Source organism: Dasypus novemcinctus, chromosome 31 (assembly GCF_030445035.2).
Source record: "Dasypus novemcinctus isolate mDasNov1 chromosome 31, mDasNov1.1.hap2, whole genome shotgun sequence".
Classification (NCBI taxonomy): Eukaryota; Metazoa; Chordata; class Mammalia; order Cingulata; family Dasypodidae; genus Dasypus; species Dasypus novemcinctus.
Genome location: NC_080703.1, coordinates 24,254,654 through 24,268,461, shown reverse-complemented (window position 1 = coordinate 24,268,461; position 13,808 = coordinate 24,254,654). Strand labels below are relative to the sequence as shown.

General features: G+C 47.0%; 1 protein-coding gene across 1 annotated transcript in view; it reads right to left on the bottom strand.

Moving 5' to 3' along the window:
* Positions 1-477: 477 nt before the first annotated feature.
* The window catches only part of SUSD5 (sushi domain containing 5), an 83,262-nt gene continuing 69,931 nt past the window's right edge, over positions 478-13,808 (bottom strand). Inside the window, exon 5 of the mRNA XM_071212828.1 lies at positions 478-5,628. Within this exon, the coding sequence (XP_071068929.1) occupies positions 4,361-5,628 (1,268 nt within the window). The 3' untranslated portion in view covers positions 478-4,360. The remainder of the gene's footprint in view (positions 5,629-13,808) is intronic.

The following is a 13,808-nucleotide window of genomic DNA, read 5'->3' as shown; positions in this document are numbered from 1 at the left end:
TGTACATCGTTCCTCCCCCCCAGAGCTCTTTAAGGATTCCTCTGAATGGCGCATCTCAGGCCAGTGCGCCTCACGCTTTGCAGGCACAGCCATCGCCGGGGCATCTTAGGAAATGCAGACCGTGATGCAGCAGGCCCGGGCAGCTGCCCCTGAACCAGGACAGGCGACATCGGTCCTGCTCCTCCAGGGGCCACGCGTGGAGGAGCGAGGGCTGGGGCGCTTCGCTCTGGCCAAGCGAACGGTCTCCCCTGGATGGGGTGGGAAAGAGAGAGGGAGGAAGGAGGGAGCAGGCGTGCCAGGAGCTCCCTGACCTCCCGGAGCTCCTGCTGCAGGAGGCGAGGTGGCTGGGAGCCGGCAGCCCTAGGGAGAGCAAGAGGTAACAGACAATTTTCGAGATTTCTAAAGACTCCCCTCACACACCCACTTTTTGTCGACCAGGGACAGGTAAACCCAGCAATAAAACACATTCAGCAACTGTTCTGGGAAATGAGTGTTTATTTTCAATATCTCAGAAGTTTTGTGTTAGGGGAACCGCTCTCCCCCACCGCGCCCCCCTGCGGCTTTCACGGGTATTAAACCTTTGCCAGGCTCAAAGCAGGCACAAGGACATACCGTTCAGGGTGACAGTGCTTTTAGTCATTCCCCCGCTACATGCATTTTAAGATTCTATAGCAATTTAGAAGACATTGACCAATGAAAACTCAAAAATTCTGTTTACTTTGCTGTTCATGCCTACAAAAGAATATATTTAGATGTATTAATGTTTCTAATTCATTAATATGTTTGTAGTACTCTTTATGCGATTATATTCAGTGTTCTTGGGTTGTTACCTAATAATCATTGATTATCACAACCCCAATCTTGAGACAGGTTACTTTGTTCCGTTAAAAAGAGGACAATTAAAGTGAAATAGCAGGAAAGCTATCTGGAGCTGTAATTTTGAAACCGTATGCACTAAAAATCTAATTCAAACTCTCTTCAGTTTCACTTCAATAACTTACTGCAGTCCAAGTGAGAAAACTAAGCAATTTTCCTCCAGTTTTTGGGTGAGTTTGCCTATTTTACTCAGAACATAAGTGATTATAATGAATTAACTCACCCATTCAACATAAAATAAACATTCGTTGAGTTTTGGCTGTTGGGGTAGGGATCTGGGGAAGTTAAGAAAAATATGGCTAGAATGCCTGTCCTCTGAAAGCTTATTTGTATATCATTTCAGATTGTTTTCATGCACCTTGATTACTCAATAAAAATAATGTAAATAGGATTAACTTAGCAGTTTAACCTTAAATTTTTCCTGCCTAATAATTAACTGTGTTATTAAATTCACTGTACAATTAAAAAAAAAAAAGAGGACAATTATCCTGGAATAGATTAGAAAAGAATCTAATTTATAAACATATACAGTCTGGGGCTTTTCTTCTGCTGTGTTTTGCTTTGGCTACACGTGGACAGCACTTCATTCCTATTGTTCTAGATTTCATTTGTCACGTAGATATTCCATTTGGTACCTTCAGGCCTTCATTTTACTAGTTAAATGTCCTGACAACTTTGATTTTGCTGGACAGTCTTTATAGCTACTTAGCCCAATATTTTTCCAAAGCTTGCACTGAAGAGGGACAGCAGGGTAGAAAACACGTTGCGAGAAAATTCTTTTTTGCCTAACCTTAGGTAAAACATCAACAATTTTTCAATTGTAAAAAAGATCAGGATTTGGCTCATGCCACAGAAAAATCCTTAGACTCCTGTGGGGTCTTGATAAAAATTTATTGCCTTCATGACTTTTTACCATTGGAAACTTCCTAGGAAGGTGACTCATAATTAAAAAATCCACCGTGTTTAGTTTCTGTGCCATCACACAGGAGACAGCTGTCAGAGATGGCATTTTGTCAACTTCAAACACTGCCTCAGGTGCATGTGCCAATGCCCGACTCCTTTGAAAGACAAATCACAGGGGTTATTCATCATCTGTGCTTCCAGGGCTCCAGGCTTGCCTCAAAGCTCATGGTGTATTTTGATTTTCATAAGATTTATTTTAGTTACATCTCTCCACCCCCTCATTGTTCGCACTTGCTGTGTCTGTCCATCTTCCTTGTGTCCTTAGGAGGCACCGGAAATCGAAGCCAGGAACTCTGACGTGGGATGGAGCTGCCCAATTGCTTGAGCTTTTTTGTGTCTCTCATTATGTTTTCCTTCTTGTGTCTCTTGTTGTGCTCAAATTTGAACATGGGAACTTGGCTTGAAATGGAAACGTTTCCATAATGCAGATAACAAGTGTGGGCTTAGGAGCACCAGCCTTGACTAGATGGAACGCTGTCTGGTCAGCATGAAAATAATTTGCATGTGGAGGCATTTGAACTTTGTGTGGCCTGCTCCCTAGCCTTGCAGGTGCTGCAGCTTTAACAACAAGCAGCCTTGAAAGTAAACATAGAGAACTGCTGCTTTGTAATTTCTAGTAAATACAATGTGGAAACTAGGGTCTGAGGCTCTCAGTTCCAGAAGCTGTGAGTCCCCTGGTCCCATCTTTATTTTCTCTCTTGTGTCTTTCTTTCTGTCCTTTTATTTCTTCAGTCCTGCGTTGCCTTCCCTTCATGCAAACCTATTGCTGAGCTGGTCTCAGCATCTTGTCGCGTCATCTTGTGGCATCAGCTTGCTGTGCCTGCCTGTCGCACCACTCGCTGACTTCTTCAGGAGGCACTGGGAACCGAACCAGGGACCTTCCATGTGGTAGGCAGGAGCCCAATTGCTTAAGCCACATCCGCTTCCCTTGTCATTTATGTTACCATAAAGCAAGGATTTTCAAACTTGAGTGTGCATCAGAATCGCCTGGAGGGCCCCTTAAAACACAGCTGGGTTTCTGCTCTGTGGGTCTGGAGTAGGACATGAAAATCTGCATCTCCGAGTTCCCAGGTGATACTTACACTGCTGCTCTGAGGACGGCAGCCTGGCAGCCACTGTCATAAGCAATGCTTGCTGAGCACCAGGAGGTCATCAGATGCCAAGAAACAGGTTGCACAACAGCCAGAGTAGACTCTGTTTCCCCAGAGCTGGCTACTGCCACACCAGAGCAAAGAACTGGCAGCACAGATGATTCTGGATCTTTTTTTTTTTTTCTTTAAAGGAGGCACTGGGGATTGAACCCGGGACCTCATCCATGGGAAGCAGGCGCTCAGCCACTGAGCTACATCCACTCGCTTCATATCCCTTTCTAATTCCTCTGCCTCTTCATCAAGTAGGTATCCGTACCTGCTTGATATTCTGGTCTTGGGCCCTCTTAAAACATTTTTTTCCCCTCCCATGTCATTCCCTCTTACTGGTTCAGAGAAATCGTTAATCCTGAGAGAGGAAACCACGGACTGAGTTTTGTTAGTCCTGGCAAAAATTTCAAGACATTCCCAGGTACCGCCCGGCCCAGAACAAATAGGCCACTGGTTCCGAGAGGAAACTGTGCTTATTGGTACAGAGCTAACCTTGTTTTTGAAAACGGTGGGCTGCCCCTTGGCACCGCAGAAACAGGTGTGGACGTGCCCCCCGTTCTTCACCTCTCACCCCCACCCCCGACAAAATGCCAGTCTTAATTTCTAATTTCCACAGACGAAGAAGAAGAAACCTCAGAACTCTTGGACTGTGTCCTGGCCCTTGGCACTTTCGTCCTTGGCAACGTCACGGCACAACCAGGGGTGGACGTGGCTCGAGCGGTTGAGCTCCTGCCTCCCACACGGGAGGCCCCGGGTTCGGTTCCCGGTGCCGCCTGAAAAAAAAAAAAACCAAAAACAAAACGAAAAAGCAAACAACAGGAAATACCAACTCAGGGACGCCAATGCGGCCCAGTGGCTGAGCGCCAGCTTCCCACATACGGGGTCCCGGATTCAATCCCCGGCCCCTGTGGTACCTCAAAAAAAAAAAAAAGGAAATAACCCATCATTCTTCTGTACACCACTGTCAACAATTCATTATCTCTGTCCTAAGTAACACTGCTCTCAAATGCTCAGCTGATTACACTTATTTCCAAAACGTCCGGGCAAGGGGTGGGGGGTTTTCTTTACTTAAAAAGGAAAAGAAAACAATAGTATGAAGAAAGAAGAGGTGACTTCTGAGCTCTCGTTGGAATCAGGGCCCGAGCTCCTGTCTGGGGGGGGGTGCAGGAGGTACCACGGGCAGGTGTGACAGGTGAGGCAGCCCCAGCCTTCCTGCCCCGCCAGGTGCCTCCAGAGCCACTTCTCAGTCTATACAACAGAGCCCTGAGACGAAAGGACGTCAGTTTCGCCCTCTGGGTGAATTAGCCGGGCTGCTCAGTGGGCGGTGCAGCGGTTAATTCCTCTTTTCCCGCCCCGTGGCCCCAGCAGGGCTCCCAGGAGGGCTAGACCTTCTCCATCTCGATGTGCTGGTGGTAGTGGCGCGCCGGGCGCGGGCCCACGTGCAGCTTGTACACGGAGCTCTTGCGGCTGCACCTGCGGTAGCCCCACGCCGCGCCCACGCCGGCCAGGAGCAGCAGCAGGCACAGGCCGGCGACGACGGCGGCGACGACGGGGGCCCGGCCGAGCCGGGGGCACCTGTCCCCCACGCACGGCTCGGCGGCTGGCGGGAGCTGCTCGCCGGCGCCGCCCTCCGGGCCGGGCAGGTCCTCGGACAGCAGGGACGGGAGGCCGCCGCCCGGGGCGCTGGTTCCCCGCGGAGGCTGGGTGGTGGCGGGCCAGGGGGTGTGCCGGGGCGCCTGGGGGACAGCGGCTGTCCCTGTCCCCGGGGTGGCCGTGGCGAGTTCGTGGAGCTGGGCGGCTGTGGAGGCCTGCTGGGGGGCAAACCTCCAGGGCCCGCTTGAGGGGTGGCCAGTGAGCCCCCCGTCCACCCTGCCGGGACCCTCGGGCTGGGTGACAGCCCCGGGCCTGAGAGCCAGCGCCTCCACCTCTAGGGCTGGAGACGGCGGAACCGGACCGTGGCCGCTGTCCTCACGCGGGGCGAGGGTGGTCCTCCCGGGTCGCTTGATGTCCACGAGGACGGGCCGCGCAGGGGTGACCGGGACCCCTTCGTCCAGGGCCACCGACCCATCTCCCTTGTCGCCGTCTTCCTCCTCTTCCGCCTCTGCCTTCCTCCAAGCCCCGTCGGTCACCGGGTAGCCGTCCAGCCAGGACTCGTCGTGGCTGCCCATGGCCGGGTCGCCCCCCTGGCCGCCGTTCCTGGCCGCGAACGGCCCCGAGGGCCCGTCGGTGCTGCCGTGGCGCTCTCTGGCTCCAGGTCCCCCGGGCCGCAGCGTCACGGCCCCGTGGCCGTCTCCGGAGGGAAGCTGCTTTTTGGTATCATCCTCCACCTCCTCTTCCAACTCAGGCTTATGGACCGTCCCAGCGGGAAACCAGAACGAGTCCTTGTGGTCGAGCCGGGACCCTGGCACGTCCGTGGGGACGCTGGTCCCGCCACTGGGCGAGCCCGCGGTGGGGACAGAGGCTCTAGCCCGGGCGGTGCTCTCTCTCCCTGCAGAAGTGGAGGTCAGACCGTCCTGCTCCGGAGCCGCCTCAGCGGCTTCTCCCCAACTTCTGTCCTTCTCTGTCCTGGAATCCTCCATGAACTCCTTGAATGACACAGATCTGTCATCGGGAAAATTATCTTCATAGTCAATGTGGGCCCCAGCCTCATCTGGAAAGAAAGGGTGAAAAACCTCATTACGTCAAAATGACAGAGCCAGTGTAGAACACAAGAAAGTGCAATGAAAAGCATAAGGGGGAAGCGGATATGGCTCAAGTGATTGAGCTCCTGCCTACCACCCAGGAGGTCCCTGGTTCAGTTTCTGGTGCCTCCTAAAGAAGAGAGCAAGCTGATGAGACAGGCAGGTGCAGTGAGCCGATGGAACAGGATGACGCAACAAGAGACACAGGGAGGAAAACATAACGAGAGGCACAATAAAGCAAGAAGCAGAGGTGGCTCAAGCAATTAGGCGCTTCCCTCCCACATCAGACGTCCCGGGTTCGGCTCCCAGGGCCTCCCAAAGAAACAAGGAAGGGAGGCAAATGTGGCTCAGGTGATTGAGCTCCTACCTACCACATGGGAGGTCCTAGGTTCAGTTTCCAGTGCCTCCTGGAGAAGATGAGCAAGACAGTGGGCTGGTGCGACAGGCATGGCAAGCTGATGCAACACGGTGATGTAACAAGGAGACACAAAAAGGAGGGACAGTGGGAAACACAACAAAGCAGGGAGCTGAGATGGCTCAAGTGACTGAGCGCCTCTCTCCCACATGGGGGAGTCCCAGGTTCGGTTCCCGGTGCTTCCTAAAGAGAAGATGAGCAGACACAGAGAGCACACAGCAAATGGACACAGAGACCAGACAGTGAGTGCAAACGAGGGGGGGGAATAAAAAAAAGAAACAAGGAAGACAAACGACACAGCAAGTGCAAAACAACAAGGGGATGGGGAGAAATAAATAAATAAATCTTAAAAAACAAAAAATAAAAGCATAAGGACCAGACCAGAAGAAATACAACTATTATCATTCACAGATGATATGACTGCATATCACAGATAAATGAAAAGAATCTAGAGAAGTGGACTTGGCCCAGTGGTTAGGGTGTCCATCTACCACATGGGAGGGCCGCGGTTCAAACCCCGGGCCTCCTTGACCCGTTTGGAGCTGGCCCATGCGCAGTGCTGATGCACACAAGGTGTGCCCTGCTACGCAGGGGTGCCCCCGCATAGGGGAGCCCCACGTGCAAGGAGTGTGCCCCGTAAGGAGAGCCACCCAGCGCAAAAGAAAGTGCGGCCTACCCAGGAATGGCGCCGCACACACGGAGAGCTGACACAGCAAGATAACGCAACAAAAAGAAACACAGATTCCCATGCCACTGACAACAACAGAAGCAGACAAAAAGAAGAACATGCAGCAAATGGACACAGAGAACAGACAACTGGGGCAGGGGTGGGGGAAAGGGGAGAGAAATAAATAAAAAACAAAAAATAAAGAATCTATATATGAACCATTAAAACTAATCTGCAAGTTTATCAAGGATAGTGGGTCTAAGGTCAATATAAAATAACTACATTTCTATATACTAGCAATAAATGTAAAACAAAAATTAAAAAGAATGCCCTTTATAATAGCATCAAACACTTCGGAATAAATCTAACAGTAGAAGTACAACACTTCCAAATGAAAAGGCCCAAAATACTGCTGAGTGAAATTAAAGACCTAAACAAATAGAAGCATATACCATACACATGTAATGAAAGACTCAAAATTGTTAAGTTGTCAGTTCTGCCCAAATTGATCTACATAGATTTAATGCAAAACTAATTTAAAAACCAAAGAAACTGAGGCTAAAATTTATGAAAATGCACACGGCTGAGAAAAGACAAGGCAATCATAGGGAGGAAGAAAACTGGAGTTCTTTATAATATCGTGGCACTGGCACAAGGATAGACAATTGGAATACATTAAAATTCTGAAATTATATTCATCAAAAGCCACCATGACGAGAATTCAAATGCAAGCCAGAGAGTTGGAGAAGATATTTGCAACACGTATTTCCAGAACACAAAGAGCTCCTAACAAATAAAAAATAAACAGGCAGACCAACCATAGAAAAGTTGGTAAGATACTTGAACAGACACATCCAGAAAGATATCTAAATAGTCTTCAAACATTTCTAAAGCTGCCCCACCTCATTAGAAATAGAGAAATGTTCATTATAGTCATCATGAGATACCACCGTAGAGCACCAGAACAGCTAATATTAAATAGGTTACAGTATCATGTGTTGTCAAGATGTGCTTCCTGTTGGGAATGGGAATCAGAACAATTATTATAGAAAACTGTTTGGGCATTATCTACTAAAATTGAATATATGCATCTTCCATGGTATAGCAATTCCACTCCCAAGTATACACTCAACAGCAATGTATATGCATGGGAACCAAAAGATGTGTACAAGAATGGTCATGAGAACCCAAAATGGGAACCAATTCAAATGTTCCATTAATTCTAGAAATGATACAGAAATTACAGTATAGTCATACAATGAACATCTGTACACCCATGAATATCAACCAGCCCCTGCTTCCGGCAACAACCTGGATGAATCTCACAACTATAATGCTGAACACAAGAAGTCAGACCCAGAGAGCACACACTGGGACTTCAAGACTGAGGACGATGCTTCAGGGCTCCGTTCCCCTGCAGAACAACCAGCAAGAACTGGCAGAAACATCTTCGTCAAAGCTCTGGAGAACAGTTACAGGACTGTAGTAATGGGGCAAGTGCTGAATCATGACAAAGATTGCTTAGAAGTGGTGGGCTCTGATTTCCACCCCTCAGCGGGTCAGCGTGGAGATGGCCCGTGCTCCCAGCACGGATCCCCGGTCCTGGTTCTGGAGGGAGCAGAGGAGCCCGTGTGCAGATACTGGGAGCAGGTATGTCTGCCCACTCTGTCTGGTGGTGGCCCGAGGGACGTGCCATCCCATAACTTGCCCCACATGTAGAAGGCAGCTCACAGAGGTCTCCTGCAGAACCCGGCGGTAGAGCAGGCAAGTCGGGCTGCCTGGGCGAGGGACAGCTGGCCGTGCCCAGGGCAGTGGGGAAACGGTTTCCTAGGGAAGCGGGGCCTTCGTGTCCATGTAAACGGGGGGGGGGGGGGGTGCCCAAACAAGACACATGCACAGAAAGGATCTGGGAGGCCCCTCGTGTTGCGCCCAGAGTTATTCTCTAAACTCATAGTATAGATAAGCCCTGAAGGAGAGCACTTGCTTAAGTTCATCACAAAGTCTGTGAAAGGTGTTTACTTTTTTCCTCCTCCTTTTTAAATTTTTTATTAGTGCCTGGTAACCAAGGAAAGTTCTATCATAATATTTACTGGATATAAATGTAGAAGCCTCAAAGTCTAAATGCCAGTAAGAATAGAAAATATCAAAATGCAAAAGAACAACAAAACAAAAAAGGAAGCAGATATAGCACAAGTGGTTGAGCGCCTGCTTCCTAATTAGGAGGTCCCAGGTTCAATCCCCAGCCCTGAAACCAATAAAAAAGGGGAGGAGAGGAGGTGGCTCAAGTGGTTGAGCACCTGCTTCCCACATGAGAGGTCTTGGGTTCGGTCCCCCATGCCTCCTAAAAACAAAAAAACAAGCAAACAAATGAAAAAATCAAAGAAGGGAGCTGATGTGACTCATGGTTGAATGCCGGCTTCCCACATACAAGGTTTGGGGTTCAATTCCTAGCCCCAGTTACCTTTAAAAAAAAATCAAAATGCCCAGGTTTTACACAAAGTCACAAAACAAACATATGGGGAGCAATGGCCCAGACAAAGGAAAAGATTAAAGCATTAGAATCCATTGGTGAGGAAGATCACACTTGGGATATACCAGACAAAGACTTTTAAAAGATTAGTTCTAAATATGCTCAAAGGGCCAAAGCAAAACATGGACAAAAAACTAAAGGAAATTAGGAAAATGACAGGTGAACACAGACAAAGGAACCAAACAGAGCAGAATTCCATAGTAGCAGGCATTTAAAATTCCCTAAAGAGGCTCAACAGCAGATTAGAGCTGGCAGAAGAAAGAATTGGGGAACTTGAAGACAAGGCAATTGAAATCATCCACTCTGAGGAGCAGAAAAAAGAAAGAATGAAGAAAAGTTAACAGAGTCTGAGGAATCTGTGGGATACCATCAAGCATATCAATATATGGCTGTGGGAGTCCCAGAAAGAGAAGAAAGAGGGAAAGGGGCAGAGGAAATATTCAAAGAAAGAATGGCTGAAAACGCCCCAAATTTAAGGAAAGATATAAATATACACAATTGCAGACGCTCAATAAACTCCAAACGGGATGAACTGAAACACCACACAGTGGCATATTATAATTAAACTGTCAAATGCTGAAGCTAAAGAGAGAATTCTGAAAGCTGCAAGAGAGAAGCGATGTTTAACGTACCTGAGAACCTCAATCAGATTAAGTGCTGGCTGGTCTCCCCTTGGAAATCACAGAGATAAAAAGGAAGTGGGATGACATTAAAATAACTAAAAGCAAAAAATTGCCAATCAAAAATTCTACATCTGGCAAAACTGCCTTTCAAAAATGAGGGAGAGATTAAGACATTAACAAATAAACAAAAGCTGAGGGAGTTTGTCACCACTAGACAAGCCTTCAAGAGATACTGAAGAGGGTTCTGTAGATTGAAAGGAAAGGGCAATAGACAATAAATTGAAGCCACATGAAGAAATCAGTATCTCCAGTGAGAGAAACAACGTAGGTAGATATAAACGCCAATACTTTGTGTTTTTACTTTGTAACTCCATTTTTCACTTCCTGCCCGAACTAGAAGGCAGATTCATAAAATATGATAAATCTGTAGTTTAAGACTCAATGTATAAACATGTAATTTGTGACAAGAACCACATAAAGGTGGGGGACAGGGGAGTAGAGGAACATAGTTTGTGTATACTATTGAAATTAAGTTGGTATCAAAATAAATGAGTTTGTTACAGATTTAGGATGTTAAATTTAAGCCCCATAATAACTACAAAGAATATATCAGAGAAAATGCAAGTTCAGAGAAACAGAAAGAGTATAGTTTGCCAGGGGCAGGGGCAGAGGTAATGGAGAGTTAATGTAAAACGAATTTAGGGCAAGTTTTTGTAATGGAAGGTGTTCCCAACACTGTGAACGTGATTAATCCCACTGAACGGTACGCTTGGGAGAGGTTGAGGCAGGAAAGTTTATGTTGTATATATGCTCCCACAATTAAAAAAAAAAAAAAGAGCCACTAGGGAGACTGATAATTAAATGCAATACATGGTCATTGATGGGATCTAACAAGGGAAGAGAAAAGGCCCTAAGGGACATGATTGGGGCATATGAAAAAATTGGAATCTAGACCATAAGCGTGATATCAAGGTTAATTTTTTTAAAAACTTGATAACTGCACTTAAGGTGGTTATATAAGTGAGACTTCTTCTCAGGAAACGTACATGGCAGTATTAAGTGCTCATGATGTTTGCGACCTACACTCAAGTTTTAAGAAAACGGAGCGAGGATAGAGAGCATCACATGAAATGGGGCAAATGCTAAGATCGGCGGCTCTGGGTATGTGGGTGAGCTGGGAGTAGGAGTATGCTGGAGTTTTCTGTATGTGGTTTATATTATTTTTGTAATTGACCTGTAAGTTTGAAAGTATTTTAAAAGCTGTTGTTGTTTTTTTTTTGTGGTTTTTTAAAATCTGATTTACAAAAAGTCCCCAAACAGGCAAAACTAATTTATGATGCTGGAAGTCAGGATGGTGGCTGGGTGTGGGGGTAATATAGGGTTTGTAAACAAGGAAGGCTTTTGGGGTGCAGGCCATGTCGTGTGTCTTGAGTGGGGTGGTGGCTAAATTTCTGCGTTGACTTTTTGACAGTTCATTGAACTATACACTTACGATTTGTATGTACGTTATGATTGAGTAAAAATGTATTTTTAAAAACACTGATTTGCTTGAGCTCTAAAAATGGATTAGCGGGCATCTGACTCATTTTGAAAGGACCTTAGAGAATAAGACTCTGTATCTTGCTCAGTTAATGACTTGTAGAGTTTAACCAACCAACCAGTTGACTGATCGATTCCTAAAGTTAAGCCTATACCCTTGTGTTCTCAACGAGACGTGGAAAAGAACGATGAAGAGCAAACGTCTCTGATCAGCGTCAAAGGCATCGATGCTTTATGCTTATATGAAATATTTCAGGGGAACCCTTCCACCCCGTGATGCCCTCTTCACACATCCTCAAACGAAAAGCACATGAGAGAGCTGGGCCGTTCTTAGGTGCCTTGTAGATTTCAGATGCAGGCTCAGGCCTGGGCCAGGCTGCGTCCCTGCCTTTCTCTGCTTTACCGTATTCCTCGTTCTATGCTCCACTGTCATTCCAAGTACTACATGCATCCAGTCTTCATTCAACAAACCTGCACTGAGTGACAGCCACCTCCCTGATACCGCGCTGGTACTTACGGTCCCTCGTGAACCAAATGTCTCATAGAACTTTTGGCACAGAATCACAGGTCTTGAGACCTACCATGTTGAATTTCAAAGCTTTCTTTTTTTAAAGGTTTATTTTATCTATTTATTTCCCACACACCCTTTGTTTGCACTTGCTGTCTGCTCTCTGTGTCTGCTTGCCTTCTTTTTGGGAGGCATTGGGAACTGAATCCAGGACCTCCCATGTGGGAGAGAGGAGCTTTATCGCTGAGCCACTTCCCCTCCCTTAAAGCTTTTGTATGTATAAATTCTCATCCATCATGCTGAATAAGCATTAGGTTTTATTTTTTTTAAGATTTACTTATTTCTCCCCACCCCTCGTTGTTTGCACTTGCTGTGTGCTGTGTCTTTATTTATTTATTTATTTATTTATTTATTTAATTTTTTTATTTTTTTAATTTTATTTTTTATTGACTTTGTAATAATATTACATTAAAAATATATATGTGAGGTCCCATTCAACCCCATCCCCCCACCCCCTCTCTCCCCCCCCCCCAACAACACTCGTTCCCATCATCATGACACATCCATTGGATTTGGTAAGTACATCTTTGGGCACCTCTGCACCTCATATACATTGGTTCACATCATAGCCCATACTCTCCTCCATTCCATCCAGTGGGCCCTGTGAGGATTTACAATGTCCGGTGATTGCCCCTGAAGCACCATCCAGGGCAGCTCCATGTCCCAAAGACGCCTCCACCTCTCATCTCTTCCTGCCTTTCCTCATACCCTTCGTCCACTATGTCCACTTTTCCCATTCCAATGCCACCTCTTCTATGTGGACATTGGATTGGTTGTGTCCATTGCACCTCTATGTCAAGAGGAGGGTCAGATTCCACCTGGATGCTGGATGCAATCCTCCCATTTTCAGTTGTAATCACTCTAGGCTCCATGGTGTGGTGGTTGTCCTTCTTCAACTCCATCTTAGCTGAGTGTGGTAAGTCCAATAAATCAGATTGTAGGTGCTGGAGTCTGTTGAGGCTCAGGACCTGGCTATCACATTGTCAGTCCAGAGATTCAAATCCCCTAAATATATCTTAAACCCCAACATTAACTGCACCTCCAGCACCCATTGGCATGAAAGTCTTATGAAGGGAGATCCCATCTGAGTCCAGATTCATCACACATAAACACCATTTCCAAAGAGGGGCCATCTGCCCTGGTAGTTAACCCCATCGTCCATGACCATAACTCCCGTGGGTCTCTTTAGCCCTCAAAGGAACCAATATCTGGGGGTTGTATCTGCTTTATCTGTCTCTCTGACTCTGCTCCGTTGTGCATGAGGGCAAACCTTCTGCCAGCCTCCAGACTCTTTTTTAGAAACTCGTAGCCATATAAACTCATTTCTCCTTTCCATTTCCCCCTTACTTTAGGTCAAACAGCATTTTAAAGTCATGGTATTTTATGTAGACATGGATATTCTGCTGATCCGCATTGAACCTTCCGTATAAGGTCATTTTCCAGTTGCATCATCAGTTGGTAGTTGATAGTGGTCCCTCGTTGCCAGGGAGGCTCATCCCCGGGTGTCATGTCCCACGCTGGGGGGAAGGCATTGCATTTACATGCTGAGTTTGGCTTCGAGACTGGCCACATTTGAGTAACATGAAGGCTGACAGGAGGAAATTCCCAGGCACAATGTTGCTCTAGGCCTTGTTCTTATTTTGGGTTTATCAGCTCACAAGCATAGTCATTAGCATCAGGGGCTCACTGTTGAACCCTCACTCCCTCCCGGTCCCCCCACTGTACCTGGGAGACTGTCGCTGCTCCCCTAGGGACCACGACAGAGCACCACTGGCCAGGAACCCAGTACCCCCCCTGCTGTGGTTTT